Source organism: Lissotriton vulgaris, chromosome 4_1 (genome assembly GCF_964263255.1).
Source record: "Lissotriton vulgaris chromosome 4_1, aLisVul1.2, whole genome shotgun sequence".
NCBI lineage: Eukaryota > Metazoa > Chordata > Amphibia > Caudata > Salamandridae > Lissotriton > Lissotriton vulgaris.
Window position 1 is genome coordinate 61090029 of NC_141691.1, and position 16586 is coordinate 61106614.

At 49.9% G+C, this 16586-nt stretch overlaps 1 protein-coding gene across 2 annotated transcripts in view; it reads right to left on the minus strand.

Annotated features, from left to right (window-relative positions):
• The window catches only part of KIF4A (kinesin family member 4A), a 307171-nt gene that overhangs the window by 231849 nt on the left and 58736 nt on the right, over window positions 1–16586 (minus strand). For both annotated transcript variants that reach the window (XM_086918309.1, XM_086918308.1), the window contains exons 4-6: window positions 7636–7826; window positions 7456–7545; window positions 6289–6455 (exon numbers count right to left, since the gene is read on the minus strand). In XM_086918309.1, coding sequence (XP_086774435.1) covers window positions 6289–6455; window positions 7456–7545; window positions 7636–7826 — 448 coding nt within the window. The remainder of the gene's footprint in view (window positions 1–6288; window positions 6456–7455; window positions 7546–7635; window positions 7827–16586) is intronic.

The window sequence follows — 16586 nt, forward strand, 5'->3', positions numbered from 1 at the left end:
CATTATTCCGCGGTCTGGTAGTTGGGTCCGGAATCGTAGTCTTTTCATGGTTTTTTTTTGTAGCCCAGGTGGGCGTCGACGTCCCACCTTTTGGTGTTATTGCCAGTGCGGAAGCTCCCATTCTTGGGCGCCATCTTCGGATTAGTTTTTTCTCGTGTTTGTTCAGTTTCCGAAGGTATGGCAATGTTCAACCAAGTCATTCGCCGCTTTAGCCTATAAGGCTTCTTTTTCCAAGTATTGCCTGTTTCAACAACTTTTTTCTCTCCAGCCTAATTTTTCTGGCGGGGTTGGGTTCGCTAGTGAATCCAGAAAGATATTCAAGCTGCAAAACTACACCGACAGGTAAGAAACTATTTGTTTTGCAGCGTGAATCTTTCTGGATTCACTATGCTGTGCTTAGACTTTGTAGCGGTTTCTCATGTTTGTGGCGGCTGGGTGGAAGATGAGTTGGTTATTGAAAATGTGTTGAAGCACTTTCTGTCCGACTTGTGCTTCCTTGTTCATCTGAATATCCACAAAGTAGTGCTTCGTGAACGTGTGCACTGAAGCCCATGTTGCCGCCAGGCATATGTCCTGAATGGGTGTGTTAGCTAGGAAACCTATTGTTGCTCCCTTTTTCCTGGTAGAGTGGGCACGCGTCCCCTCTGCTAGTTCCTGTCCTGCCCGTTTGTGGCAAAACTATTGTTTGTGCGATCCATCGCGCAATTGTTCCTTTAGTTACTGGTTTCCTCATGAAACGGTTAGCGAAGGACACAAAGAACTGCTTTGTTTTCCTGTGTTCCTTCGTTTCTCTCAATGTAGTGCATGACTGCCCTTCTGGCGTCTAGGGTGTGCAGTGCCCTTTCTGCGCTTGTGGCTGATTTCTGGGAGAAACCTGGTATTTGTATAGTCTGGTTCATGTGGAAACTAGACACCACCTTTGGCATGAAGTGCAGGTCAGCCCTCATCACCACCCTATCATTGTGTATCTGAATAAAGGGTTCTTGTAGCGTTAGCGCCTGTAGTTCGCTCACGCTGCGCAGGATAGATGTATCTATCAGAAAGGCTCCTTCATGAGTTCCGTTCGGACTAGGTTAAGGTTCTATGCAGGTTGCGGCACCCTCTTTGGTGGTGCGATCCTCTTTGCTCCCTCAAGGAAACTCTTAACGACCTGTGACTTGAAGAAACTCTTGCATGTTTCTCCTCTTGTGTAAGCGACTATCGCTGCTAAGTGAACTCTTAATGAGGATGAGCAGATTCTGGTCGAGCAGGTGCATGAGGTACTTTAGCACCGTTGAGTCCTTCTGCATCTTATTGTGCAGCTTTTCCCTCCTGCACCACAGTGTGAATCTCTTCCATTTTGATACGTAGCACTTGCGTGTGCTGGGCTTTCGTGCCTCCCGAAGATCCCTCCGGGTGCCTTCTGGCAGTCTCAGTTGCGAAAACTATGTCCTCAGGAGCCAGGCTACTAGGCTCAGGCTCTCTGGTTTTGGGTGCAGATCCTCTCCGTTTTGCATGGAGTGTAGGTCTTTCCTTCTCCCGAATCGGTGGGGTGCACTCTCATCTCCATGATCTTTGAGTATCATGTCTGCCTGGCCCACTGCGGTGCGACCAGTATCAGGGTCATGTTGCTAGTTCTGCACTTGCTGAGTACCCTGTGCATCAGCGGTATCGGGGGGAAAAGCGTAAGCAAATGTCTTGGACCAGTCTACCCATAGGGCATTCCCCAGGGAGCCCTTCTCTGGCTGCCTGGTTGCGAAGTTTCTGCATTTCTCATTTTGGCGTGTTGCAAATAGGTTCGCTGACGGTGTTCCCAACCTGTCGAACAGCCTCCTTGTCTCTTGTGCATTGCGCTCCCACTCGTGGGATGCCGATGTCTGTCTGCTGAGCCAATCTGCTTCTACATTGTCCTTCCCTGGTAGATGTATGGCTAGCAGGTCTATCTTGAGTGGGATGGCCCTTCTCCATATTTCCTGCGCTAACTTCAAATGCGGGGCGGATTGTGTACCCCCCCTGCTTGTTGATGTAGAACATCACTGTCGTGTTGTCTGTCTGGATCAACGCTTTCTGGTTGTACAGTTTCGTCTGGAAGGCCTTTATCGCGAGATAAACAGTCTTCAACTCCAGATAATTGATGTGTTTGACCACATCTGCTGGTGCCCACAGACCCCTCATTCTGAGTTTCTCCATGTGAGCGCCCCAACCCTTCTGGGATGAGTCTGTGGTGATGGTCACTGTTGGCGTTGGTGGCGTCAGAGGCTTCCCCCTCGTTATATTCCCCATGTTCCACAAGGTCATCTCTTCCTGCACTGAGTGTGTTACAACCACTAGATCCTCCCAACCACTTGTTGCTTGTGACCATTGCTCTTGTAGCCATTCCTGTAAAGGCCTCATGTGTAGCCGTACATTTGGCACTAGGTGTATGCAGGATGCCATGCCCATGATTTTGCTCGCCGTCCTCACTGTCCGAGCTTGCCCCTTCTGGTAGAGCTGCGTCTCCTTCACCAGAGCCATCGTTCTCTTCTCACTGGGGAACACCTTGGTTTGTAAGGTGTCGATCTGCGCTCCCAGGAAGATTTTTATTTGTTCTGGTGCCATTGAGGATTTCCCCCAGTGGATGGAGAATCCTAGGTTCATCAGCATGCTTGTCACTCTGTGCGTGCTGCTTGCACTTTCTGTATGAGCTTGCTTTTATTAGCCAGTCGTCCAGGTAAGGGTATATGTGTATTCCTTCCCTTTGTAGGTGTGCAGCGACTGTAGCGAGGCACTTTGTGAAGACCCTTGGTGCAGATTTGAGGCCGAACGCCAGGGTTGGTAACTGGTAGTGGTCTTTGTCGAGGATTAATCGGAGCAGATGCTTGTGCCCTCTTTTCATTGGGATGTGCAGGTAGGCATCCTTGAGGTCTGTGGTGACCATGAAGTCCCCGCCTTGCAATTGAGGAAGTACTTCTTGCAGGGAGGTCATTTTGAATTTTTACGTTCTTATGAATTTGTTTAAGAACCTTAGGTACAGGATGGGTCTCATCGTTAAATCTACCTTTGGTAACAGGAAGTATGTCGAGTACACACCCTTGTTCCTTTCTCCGTAAGGTACTGGTTTCTATGGCCTGCTTTTGCATGAGCTCTTTTGCTTCCTTTGGAGCTCTAGCTCCTTCCGTGCTAGCGCCCTTTTTGGCTTTGTTCGTTGGTTTACCTTCCAACTCTATGCAGTACCCAAACTGTGTGATGTGGAGTACCCATTTGTCTGAGGTTATTCTCTTCCACTCCTGGAAGAAGTGCTTTAGTCTTCCTCCCACTGGTCTTACATGCTTGCAGGTGTTTATTTCGTGTAACTCCTGTCTGTTTTATTTGTGCTCCACCCTGGGAGTTTTTGCTTGGGTGGGCAAATGGAGCTTGCTTTAGTCACTTAGAGGGGGTTGTTGTCCCCCTCTTATTCTGTCCACGTCCATTCTCTCTCCCGCGAAAGGACTGGCCTCTTGGCTGGTACTGCCAGGACTGCTTTTGTTGCCCCTGCTGTGTCTGGGTGTCAGCCTGGTAGGCTTGTTGGAATGCCTGGTGTGATGTCCCTGGCTGGTTCCCTGCCCTTCTGTTAGGCCTCTGTGACGGGGTGCTTCTCTTAGAACCTCTGAACTGCAATGCCCCCATGGATCTTGCAGTCTCGTTATCCTTCTTCAGTTGGCTGAGCTTTTCATCCACTGGAGCCCCGAACAATGTCTCTCCGTTGAACGGAGTGTTCAGGATGCTGTGTTGCACTTCCAGCATGAAGCCTGAAACCCTGAGGTAGGCTTGCCTTCTTTCCGCGATGCCCATCATCATGAGTCTGTTGAAGGCGTCTGCTCCGTCCAGGGCGGTTTTGACACAAGAATTTGCCACATTCTTCCCCTCCGACAAGGTGTTCAGCTCTTTGCTTGAAATCCTGAGGCATGTTCTTTATTAACAGGCCCAGTTCTTCCAGGAGCTGGTACTGGTGCCTGTTGAGCAGTGAGTTTTAATTTACCATGCGCCAGTGCATTGCGGCATTCCGTTCAATCTTCCTCCCAACCAGGTCCCTCCTTCTGCTTTCTTTGTCTGGGGGTGGCCCAGAATTAGTTGCCACATTGGCCCTCTTCCTTGCCGTGGCTGCGATGATTGAGTCTGCTGAGAGAGCCCTTGTAAGAGTGCTTCTACTATCTCCGTCCTGGGTGTGACTGCTTTGCAGGTTCCTTGAAAGCCTCTTTCCCCTGTGCCATGACGTTTTCTAGCATGGGCAGGTACTGGCTCCTGGTTTGTGTAGGGAGCAGTGTCTCTAGCATGGGCAGGTACTGGCTCCTGGTTTGTGTAGGGAGCAGTGTCTCTAGAAGGAAATCTGCCTTCTGCTTCTCTTCGTAGAGTTTCACTTTGAAAACTGCAGCTGAATTCCTGAGGACTGTGTTGTAAAGCCTAATGTCATCAGGCGGCGAAGGCTTCGAAGGATACATGTAGATGCTCTCTTCCGGGCTCTGTCTCGACGTCTTGCCAATCTATTTTAGTCCGAGGATGCAGACCCGAGGAGCGTCCTGCGGTCGTCGTCCCCTTCATATTCGTAGTAGGAGGCCTCTGGTTCGTCGAACACCTCGGGGCTCCAGACTGTCCTTAGACATCGTAGTCCTCCTCCTCAGTTCTTGACAACCTGTGGATTGGGTTTCGTCGGGATCATGAAGTCTTTCATCCTGGCGTTGGATTCTTTCTTCCGCTGCAGGCTGTTTCCATCTCGGCCTCAAGCGGTCTCTTTTTTTCCATTTCGGCAGCGTGGTCTGTGTCGAATGGTTCGGCCGGTCTTTTCCCCTCGGCGTCCAACGTTCCATCTCTGTGATGTTTTTCGACGTCTTTTGCTGTTCTCCAGCTCTCAGCGCCGGGGAGTTCTTCTCAGAAGATCCGCTGGGCCTGGGTGTAGCCGCAGGCGCCGAAGCTTTCGGCGTCGGCGCTTGAGCGTTTGCCCTTGCTTTTTCGAGAGTCAAGGTCTCTCGGGGTTTTTGGGGCCGTAGTCTCCGACCTTCTTAGGAGTCTTTGTGTTATCGGTCTTCACGACCGTGTAGCCGTCGTCTTTGCCTGCGTCGTTGTCCTCTTAGTCTGAGGAGAGCCCAAAGTCTCGAAGGGACGGTGGCTGGCCGTTGCCTTACATGCTGGCGTTGGCTATCCTCTGCCTAGCTCGAACTCGAAGAGTCTTCGGCGTGAAGGCGGAGCAGGCGTTGCAGTCCTTGCTCTCGTGGTCGACTGGTAGGCAAAGGTGGCAAACCGGGTGCTGGTCCTTCTGCGCATACTTGTAGTTGCAGTTACGGCGGAATTTTAAAGGAGTGTTGTCCATCTCTTGCTTTCAGGGGGCCCCCTGAGCATGCATTCTCTGATGGACGTCGAAGTTCCTCTTCTCCTTAGTCGTCCTCTTCGATGTAGTCTTTCCAATATCTTTTAGTCTAAAATGTGTATTTTTCTTCTTTCTCCAAATAAAGTCTGGAGCCCTTTCGGGAACGATCCAGACCCAACCGCGGAAAAAAGAATCTAAAGATGGCACCCAAGAGTGGGAGCTTCCGCAGGAAGCGTGCCGACATCACCGGAAATACACCAAAAGGTGAGACGTCGACGCCCACCTGGGCCACGAAGAAAAGAAAAAAAAAAAAACAAGAACACTACGATTCCGGACCCAACCACCAGACCGCGGAATAATGCACAGCATAGTGAATCCAGAAAGATTCACGCTGCAAAATTCAATATCGGCTTAAAACAAGAGTGCACACAACATTTTTTAGTTATGGCTCTCCTCACTGTAACCCAGCAAATGGTATCATTTCAGTCAGACACTTGGAAACGTTGGATGACCAGATTTGCAGTGGTGCTGGGAGTCAATTGTAGGGAACACTTGAAAGTGACAAATATGCAAATGCAGTTTAGATCAATGCCTTGAATCATAAATTAACTATTAGTTATGATTCATGGGAAAAATAACTTTGGTTTAAACTACAGCTCCTCTATTCTGAGTGTTAAATGGAAATTTATTTTCTAACATTCCTATGTGCATTGCAAACCAACACCTAACTAGTATGGGGGAAAGCAGAGCAGAAAGCACCAGGGGGAATTGGTTTCAGACTAGGGGAGGGGACTAGGTTAGTATATAGCAAGACAACCTAGCACTGGTTTCAAATTCTTAAAGTGCCCTCCCATATTTGAGCCCAGGAGCAAGCCTTTAGATCTTCAATAATTCATAGACTACACATTGCCTGCACTAAATTTAGCATTTACAATTGAGAAAATTCTCTGCCCTTTCATGAAGCAATGTGAAGTAATACTCGCACATACTTATCACCAATTTTCCGCTGGTCAATGGAGAGGGTGAAGATGGCATGGGAGCGTGATGACTGGGAGTTCATGGCAGTTGAAGCCACCGTCCGACAACTATTACCCAGTTCCAGGCAGGACACAGTTTCCAGAGGAGAGACCACATCGCGCTCAGTCAAACCCACAATCTATGCAATAGAAAGGAAAAGGGTTACCCATAGAGGATCCTGAGCTGCATATACAGACTTGAAACCCTTTGAGTGAAGTTACAAAAAAAGGTTCACTTTTCTAGAATCTCTGCAAATCCACAAAGGGGCCTGTATAACGGACAAGCAAAGAACAACGTCACAAGAGGTATAAAACAGAGGGTTGTGTTACTCTGTATCGAGACAATAATCTTCAAATTTGTTACAAGTCTGATATAATACAAAGTATGCAAAATGCAATCTTAAATGCATACATTTAGAACTGTTTGAAATACTACTTTTCTCCTATTGTGCATTGCTCTTACACACCAGTGGTGTAAGTCTACTCTACAAAAAACATAAGTTAAACTTGCTGTGTAAAATGAAACATTAAGGTCCTATACAGAGTGGTGGGGAGCCCATTGACACCTGACCGCTGCCCATTCTGTTGGTAGTCCTGAAAGCGAGGGGTGATGCCGGGGGAGCCAAGACCCTAGTGGGGATTGGAGTGGCACTGGCAGGGATATTGCTGAAGAATGGCAGCTGCCATCCTCCCCTCTCCCCCCCCCCCCCCCCCCTCCTGTGCTAGCTCAGTGGAACCAAGCCATGGATTGGTGCTCAGCGCAGGAGAAACCCAGATGTGAGGCCTGGGGATGTCCCCAAAACATGCAATGGTATGGAGTAAATGGTTGGAGTAATGTGGACTACTAAAATGGATATGAGCAGGTGGGATATATGGGATGTATGCCATACGCTCCTATTTAACTGTACTATTGTGCTTGGGACATGTTTGGTGGTGTAATATACTTGAACCAATCAAATTCAGTCTATGAAAAAAAGTGCAACATTAAACTACAAGAATGTCAGCAAATCAGGGATAGTCCAGCCCTTTCTAGGAGACCAAGCATATTTACATCTGAGCATATGGCGTTTGAGTCATCATGAATGCCTGCAAACGATTCAGGGCTTTGGGTTTAAAAACCAGGGGCTGCCAAAGTGTTACCTTTATGCCTTCTTTAGGATCTTCTCGAATGTTGATTTGTGAAGATTTGTTTCCGTAAGACAACAGGTCTAGGATCTCTTCATTGTAGATCTAGATATTGCGACAGAATAGGAGCAAACTATTACATTGGAGTAAGGTCTTTTGAAAAATATATAGATAAAAAGGCGACAGAAGCTCTACCTCCAAGTAGGATACTTTCAATAGAAACTCCCAGTCAGGCCGCTGTTCGATTTCTCTGAACAGGGTGCGTATCACACGGGGGATAACGCCCACTGTAGGTTCATGTTCCTGGTCTTGCGTGTACGCGCCACCCATAGAGAAAGTCTTCCCCGAGCCAGTCTGACCATACGCTATGACGGTGGCATTGTACCCTGCAGGAATAACGTGCAAAGTGTTAAGACTCGCAAATATCCTCAAGCTGGGTAGAAAGAAAATGCCTTTAAAATAGTAAAATCACAACTGATCATGGACAACCTACTTTACACTGTTATATTTTAGTTAGATTAGTGGGTAGATACCTTATGTTTACATGAAAGTCTTCACAATCCACAACCAAGCCAAGAGAAACAGACAATAGATTTTCCCTCTACACACACACAACTTGTTCTTGCTCACAAAATCAATCCATTTATTCACTAGTGATAGGCCGCAAAAACAGTTGTCTGGATCAGTGGTTGCAACCCGGGGTTTAATGGAGACCATAGGTAAGTTTAGAATACTACAGTCTCAAAATATCATGCTTTTTCCAAAACAGTTTTAAACTGTAGTAAAGTACTTGCAACATTACAGCATAAATGCAAACCTTGTTGTCCAAAGTTAAGGAATATATCTAGGATATTTAGCTAGACACTAAGAAGCCAAAGAAAGAAAAAAGAATGCCTGGTTCCTTTAAGAACCCAACATCTTCCACTTGCAATTGTGTATTGTACTCAGCTGCCCCAGAGGCTCATTACATTTTTTTCCACAGGCATTTATCATTCAATTTGTCTGTCATCAGCAAATTGCCCTACAATAAGGCACATACAAATCAAAATTCATCCAAATACATTACACAAGTAAACAAACATTCCATAAAAACATCTGCACAACAAGGCGCACATCGTCAAATTCTATCATAATTAAAATGATACCATTATCAGTCCCTGCAACAGGACCTGCAGCAACCAATCCTTCACCTTCGCGCCATTTTCAGTATCACTATAACATTTCTGTAAAATATTATGCTAAGTGCATAGGAACTTTTATTAAGATTACCAAAACTTGAAGGAGGAGCTTCGCGGGCAACCAAGATGGCCGCGTAAGCTCGGAGCTCCACGGACCTTCCGATCCTCCCCAACTATCCTGTCTGAAATCCTGATCCACGAGGGTGGATTTTTGTTGCTGATGGTCTACTGAGGCGAGAACCGTTTTCAGACTACGAATTGGTGTTTCCTACGCTGAGCTACGTCGAGTGGGACTCCGTGCCAGTGTAGTGCCATTGTCTCTCCGGACTCCGTCACTACGCACGGCCGACCTGCGGAGTGCCTGCTTGTCGTCTTCACCGGTGGGGTACTAGTGCCCGTAGTCCGTTCCTTAGACGGCCTCTTACTGTCCGGCCCGGACAAGATCTCCGGCTCATTGGGCTCGGGTTTGCCTGGCATAGCCCTTTGTCCTCATCGGACCTAATATGGCGGGCAGAGGGGACCCCGACAAGACATCGGGTAAAGGCGTCCGCGGCAAAGCACAGTCGCAGCAGAACAGGATTGAGCGCTATACCCAGCCGAAGACGCCGCCTGTTACTGGACCCTCTGCCAAGAACCTCCCGCCTTCGGGCTCGCCGGACGGCTCGGAGCCTACCCTGAGCGAAATCATGGAAGCCATAACTAGTTTCCGGGCGGACATGCAGCAACAAAACGAAGTCCTTACTCATAAAGTGGACACTATGGCTGTCGACCTGACTCTCAGAGCCGATTTGGGCAAGACTAACGATCGAGTCAAGAACCTGGACATTAAGACCTCCAGCCTGACGGTCGACGTCTCGGACCTACAGACAGAGGTCCGGAACCTGCAGAGGACCGCGGAACAATTCTCAAGGCGGCTGGAGGACTTTGAGAGCCGTGCCAGGCGGCAGAACGTCCGCATTGTCGGTGTCCCGGAGGGTTCGGAGGAGGCGGCGACGGACCTCCTTGTTGAAGAACTGATCAAGACCCATCTGGCACCGCCTGGCCTTAGCAACTTTTTCTCGGTGGAGCGAGCTCACCGAGTGCCGGGTGGCCCGCCGAAGTCGGGCGTGGCGCCTAGACCCATCGTGGCCCGGTTGCTCAATTTCCGAGACAGAGACGCGGTCCTGCAGGCATCCAGACGACATGGACCGCTTAAATATCAGAACGCCGACATCCATTTCTATCCGGACTTTACCAGGACGGTACAGCGACAGAGTCAGAGTTACGCCGGGGTGAAGCGGAGACTACGGGACTTGGGATGCAAATACTCCATGATGTTCCCTGCCAAGCTCCGGATCGAACATGAGGGCCGTGCCCTCTTCTTTGACTTTGCTGAAAATGTGAGTGACTGGCTGGACACTATCACCGCGCCGAGACGCTCAAGATGAACATGATGGAGGTGCTGCTGGTGGCCCGGACCTATGAGACTTGGCTCTATAGTGGGTGAACCATCGCTTGTTATTTCTGCCTCATGTGACTATCGGTTGTTGCCTTATTTGACCCTGTTGACTTTCCTGTTTGTACATGGAGGGTGGCGGGGGGTGTTCGCGGAGATTCCTTACTCCTCTGGGTCTCTTCTTGTAGAGTAGTTATGGGGCGACAGGCACACTGCTGGTTGGGGGGGCTTTTTAGTCATATGCAGGGGTGCAGGGTGGGGGGTGCAACTATGCAAGTTCATTTGTTTGTTCGTTCTTTTTCTTCCTTTTTCTTGAGGCAATGGATTGTGTTTCTTACTGTATACTTGTTGACTGGGTTGGTTGGGGTCGGGTGGGGCGGGTTGTTGGACGATGGGGGGTAGGAATTTAAAAGTGCTCAGCTGGAATGTTAACGGGTTGGGTGACCGAGTTAGGAGAGGGGTGGTAATCCAATTGATAAAGAGACATATGCCCGATATTGTGCTTCTGCAAGAGACGCATTTGGTAGGGAACTCCTGCAAGGCCCTAAACCGTAAAGGCTACAAAATGGTTGCCCACTCTGGGTTCTCCTCGGGTTCCCGGGGGGCGGGCATCCTGGTGCGTGCGTCCCTTCCCCTTGAAATAGACGTCACAGTGCTTGATGACAGGGGACGCTACGCCGCTGTGGCGGGAAGATGGGAGGGGCGTTCCTTAGCGCTACTTTCGGTTTATGTTCCCCCGGGCCTTCAATCCAGCACCTTTCAAGACCTTGGTGGCGCCATCTTGTCCCTGCCTGCGGGCTTATTGATACTGGGGGTTGATCTCAACTCAGTCTGCTCTGGCACCCTTGATCGCCAACCGCCGAGGGACCTCCGAAGTTCCCAAATGTGGCTGCCGGCCTTCCTCGACTCCATGGGGTTGGTGGATAGCTGGCGATTGCTGCATCCCGCGCTCCGCCAATTTTCCTTCCTCTCGAGTGCCCACGGGAGTCTGTCCCGTATAGACTATGTCCTTACCCTGGCGGCACATTCACCTGCCGTGTCTGAGGCCCGTTTTCTGGCACGGGGTATTTCTGATCACTCCCCGTTGTGGGTCTCGTTTGACTTTGGCATCGTCCTGTCCAGCCGTCCGGTAGCGGTGAACCCTTGGTACTTTCGCAATCATAAGACGCGCGCACTCCGAGCCAAGGCCATCAACTTGTATTTCTTTGAAAATACTGGCTCGGCGGTCACACTGTGGGAGGCGTTCAAGACCGTGTTGCGGGGTGAGGCCCTAGCTCTCATTGCGGAGGCTAGGCGAGTTCGTGATGCCGACCTTGCGCATGTTGAAGAAGAGGTCCTGGACCTCGAGTCCCGCTTGGGGCCTGAGCCCGACCCTTCTCTCTTACACGACCTCTCCCTTAAACAGTCGGAGTACCATGATCTCGCTACGAACGCCGCCCTAGTTCTGGCCAAGGAACAGCAGGGCCGCATTTATGACGTTGGGGACAAGGCCGGTAAGCTGCTGGCCTGGTTGGACAGGCGCGAGATGGCTAGCCGGGTGGTGCCGGAGATCCTGGGCGAGGACGGAGTGACGATCACGGACCCGAGTGCTATTGCCGAGTCTTTTGCTGACTACTTCCGGGGTGTCTATACTTCTAGTACAGACTGCTCCGAGGCAGACTCAGCCGAGTTCCTCTCGACGATGGACCTCCCCTGTCTTTCTGACGAGGAACGTGCTGATATGGATCGAGATATAACCGCGGACGAGATTGCCTCGGCGATCCGCGCCTTGCGGTCGGGTAAAGCGACCGGCCCCAATGGTATACCGGTCGAGTTATACAAGATTCGACCGGACGTGGTTTCTCCTCATCTGAGAACTATGTTCCTGCGGGCTCGGAAGGAGGGTATCCTCCCCTTGGATCAACGACTGGCCACCATTGTGGTTATTCACAAGGAAGGAAAACCGAGAGACGTTTGTAGATCCTACCGTCCTATCTCTCTCCTCAACGCGGAGCCCAAGATCCTAGCTAAACTGCTTGCAAATCGGCTGATCGGAGTCATAAGTGACTTGGTGCACCCGGATCAATCGGGCTTCATTCCCCGCCGTAACACTGCCCTCAACCTGCGACGGCTGCATGGCGTCATGGCCAGAGCTCATGCCCTGGAGGAACCGGCGGTACTTGCCTCCCTGGATGCCACGATGGCCTTTGACTCCCTGGAGTGGAGTTACCTTTGGGCGGTGTTAGCAAAACTTGGGTTTGGACCGGGCTTCCTGGGCTGGGTGCAACTTCTTTATGCGTGCCCATTGGCTGCTGTCACAGTCAATGGCCGCGTGTCAGCGTCCTTCGCGCTTCATCGAGGCACTAGACAGGGCTGCCCCCTGTCACCTCTTTTGTTTACGCTGGCTCTGGAGCCACTTGCGGCCATGCTACGCTCGCACCCTGACCTGCATGGTATCACCTGGGCCCCGGGTTTTGAAGACAGGGTCTCCTTATACGCTGACGACATCCTGCTTTACCTTACCTCTCCCTGCAAATCGCTTATTGTGGCGTGTGACGTACTCCGGCTGTTTGGGCGCTACTCGGGCCTAGTCATTAACTGGGCCAAGTCCTCCCTTTACATCCTCAAAGGAGACACGCCGCGCCTCCCTAGGGGCTGCAATATACAACTGGCCGGGCAAGGTTTTAAATACCTGGGGATCTACATATCGGGTAGTCCTAAGGCGCGGTATGATCACAACCTCCTTCCTCCTCTCCAACGACTGCGAAGGGATGAGGATAGTTGGCGCAAGCTTCCGCTTTCTCTCCTGGGCCGGGCGGCATTGTTCAAAATGATGTCCCTGCCCAGGTTCCTGTATGCCTTACAGAATACCCAGGACCTGGTTCCGGCTCGCTACTTCAGAGAGGTTGAGAGCCTGCAACGCGCCCTGCTCTGGGAGGGTCGTCCTCGTGTCGCTATCCAGAAGCTCACATTACCATGGTACGACGGGGGTATCGCTTTGCCGGACGTACGGAGGTACTACTGGTCCTCTCAGCTCACTGCCATCAACCATGGCCTTTATGGCCCCGCGGACAGTCCGGGCTACGCTATGGACAGATGGCTTTTGCGTGGAGGCAATTATTACCGCGCCCTGTATTCCAGGTCCTTTGATCGGCGCCTCACGGGCCCAACCAAGGCAGCGGTTCACACGTGGCGGACGATTACTAAGATACAGGGCTGGCAGGGCAGACTGACGAGATTCACCCCCTTTGTATGATTCTGATATCCTAGGCAAGCTCTGGCACACCAGGGGTTTTGACAAATGGGACCTTATAGGTATCTCCAGGGTGGAAGACATGATTGCTAAAGGAGAGGCCAAGACCTTCCCCCAACTACAGGCCGAGTATCACCTGGGCGGAGCAGAGTTTTTCCGTTACGCCCAACTGAAGCACGCGTTAAATGCCGCTAGGCCAGTGGAGGGAGAAATCCCTGAAAGCTCCCCCTTGGAGGACAGGATTCTGGACGGCCATATGCCTGATAGTGCCATTTCTTTGTCCTACAAGAAACTGATTAATGTTAGAATTGACCTCCTCCAGCGCCTGCGAGAACAATGGGTAGCTGACGGCCTGGAACTGGACGACGAGGACTGGCAGAGTGCTGTGTCTTCCCCTAAGGAGGTCGCCATTTCCTCGCGTCTGCGCCTAGTGCAATTCAAGATCCTCCACCGGGTGTATGTCACCGGCCCCCGGCTTGTGCACATGGGCTTCTCGCCTGATGGCTTTTGTCGTCGTGGCTGTGGAGCCCTTGCTACCTTCATGCATATTTTATGGGAGTGCCCTGTCATTGCCCCCTACTGGGAGAGAGTGCATCGTGTAATGAGGGAAGTAACTGGGGTGGAGTTGGCAGCAGAGGCGCGGAGGTGCCTCCTCAACATTTGGGAGCCGAATTACTATAACACGGCGCAAACTCGCTGGGCTACACTAGGCAACATGATTGCTAAGCGAGATATAGCGCAGAAATGGGGTTCTAACACGGCCCCCCTGGTGGTGCAATGGAAGGCCAATATGGATTGGTGTATGCTTCGGGAAAAGACTGTGTACGCTGCCAGGGGGAGGCCTCAGACGTGGAACAAGGTGTGGGGGGCGTGGAATGCCTACAGGGGTGATTTGTGCTTACCACCGGAGCCCATTCCCCGTGAGGAACACCTGTCACCGTAACCAATGACACCAGCTGTTTCATACCTACTGTATTTCTCCTGCTTTCCTTCCCCCCCCCTACATCCTACTTTCCGTTCTTTTCTAGACTCCTACCTGACCTCCGATGCCTCCAACTGACTCCTGCACATTTCTTTTACTCCATTGCCTTTCTAATGCGCCCTTTGGCGTTTCTTTCTTGATTTTGGTTATTCTATAAAAATAATAAAAACAACCTGCAATGTCCTGCTGTAATCTGTTTTGCACTTTCGTCCTCCTGACACTATGCTGCCTTGCCTCCGGGATGTTAGGCTGAATAGCTGTGTGCTTTGATATAATAAAGGTTTTAAAAATTTTTAAAAAAAAAAAAAAGATTACCAAAACTTAACACTCAACATGCAGATGAGTAGTAATAAAGGGATCGAGAAGGATTCCCGCAAGTGAAATATCCTGCACTTGAGACAATATCACAACAGGGCTTGAAAAAAATAAAATAAACTAGTCCTGCAGGTCTAGTACCTTGAAAAATCTCCGACCTACCTGCAACCTACTTGACCTCAGTCTCTGAAAGCGGAGCAAATGTGACAAGATTTAAAGGCATCTTTATTGCTCATTCACTTTGTGAGCAATAAAAACGCCTTTAAACGTTATCTTGTCACATTTGCTCCGTTTTAGAGAGAGGACAAAAGTTAGTGGTCTTCCTACTCGCCAGAAAAGGCGAGTAGGACCCAAAAACAGCACTCATTAAATTAAAGTTGCAAATGCGAGCGGGCGAGTCGAATTTGAGCCCTGCACAAGTGCTATTCCATTGTGAAGGACACTCGTTTAACAGTAATTACTCTTTATTAGTACCAGTCTCACGTTCACAGCATATTAATTCATCCATTGCAGATTGAACATTTCACTACACGGCTAAAACCCCATTAAACAGATGATAATCAATTTATGACACCCGCTGATACTTAACTTTCGACTATGCTATCCATAAATAACACACTGACCTTACAGTGAGTTGCTAGTCTGCCATTAGGCAGAGACATCTTCACTTGCAGTCTGGGTGCCATTTAGCTTTGAAAAGGGAAGTAGCCAGCGTCAACAGACCTGGAGGAATTTGTGCAAAAATAGCAAAAAAGTGCATAACTTTCTTTTAAACCAATGAAACTATTGTAGTGATTGTTCGCCTTTTTGGACTGTAGGATGCTGGTTTTGTGATATATCAAAAATTTGATATACATGTAATGCATCCAGGGCTTTACATGCAATCTTTAAAGTACTGTTAGAGGATAGTATAGTAGAGCAGCCTTAGGCTTAACACAACGGAGTACAAGACATTTGCAAATTCACACAATGATCAATAAATGACACTATTCAAGGAGGAGATCCACACTGATTTATAAAAACAGCAAATAGCTTTATAAATGTTTAGGCAGAGAAAAATCATATAGTTAAGTTTTAAATGTAAATTATTCTCAGTTGAAAGTGGGTACTCAGTGCAAATTTTGAGTTCTGCTATGTTTCTTTATGGAAAAGGTTCTGCAAACAGGTCCAGGACAATGACATACAGGACCAATTTGTCAGGTACCCCACAAGGCTTACATGCTGCTTGCGGAGTATTCTCGCGGAGACGACAGGAGCTCTCGCCCACGTACCCACCTTACCCCTGCTATGGAATGTACATCAACCAGGATGAAGATGGAACCGGGGATGATAGCTAGAGATGACGGGGATGGCGCTAGGAAGACCAGAAGAGGACCACCCTTGGGATGAAGGAGGACCGTCGGCTCTAGCTGTAGGGAAGACAGAAGGACCCAGCTAAACCTGGCTCAGGTATAACCCCATCTAGGTTCTACATCCTGCGCGCATGCAGACCAGCTCTTACCTCGGGTGGGGAAACAAGGTAGCGTTCTCCAGTAGGCCTTGGATAAGTACAAATAACTCCGCAGAGACAGTAGCCTCAGCTTGGTGAGGCTCTCGGGAAACTAGGCAAACAGAAACGAGCGCTCCTGCGCAATGTACCAGAGAAGACACAAGCGCTCCTGCGCAGTGTACAAAAAAGAAACTACAAGAGCTCCTGTGCAGTGACTGCAGGCAGCCTGTCACGCTCCAGCGCGGCGATTGCAGGCAGCGAGTGAGATCTAGCGCGGCCCCAGGAACTCACCAGAATAGAGGTCCAGCGCTGAAACAAGTATACAGGCAAAATCACGGGAGCATGAAAGGCAGCCAGACTTCAGCGTTAATCAGAAGCGATGAGCCGGAGGAACCACCGTGGATTATGTGGTTTCCCCCGGAAGCGCTGAGGCGAGCTGGCAGCTTCCGGGCCCAACAACTGGACCACAACCTAACACGCCCGTGTGAGGAGGTGAGGGAGCCTGATCACGCATG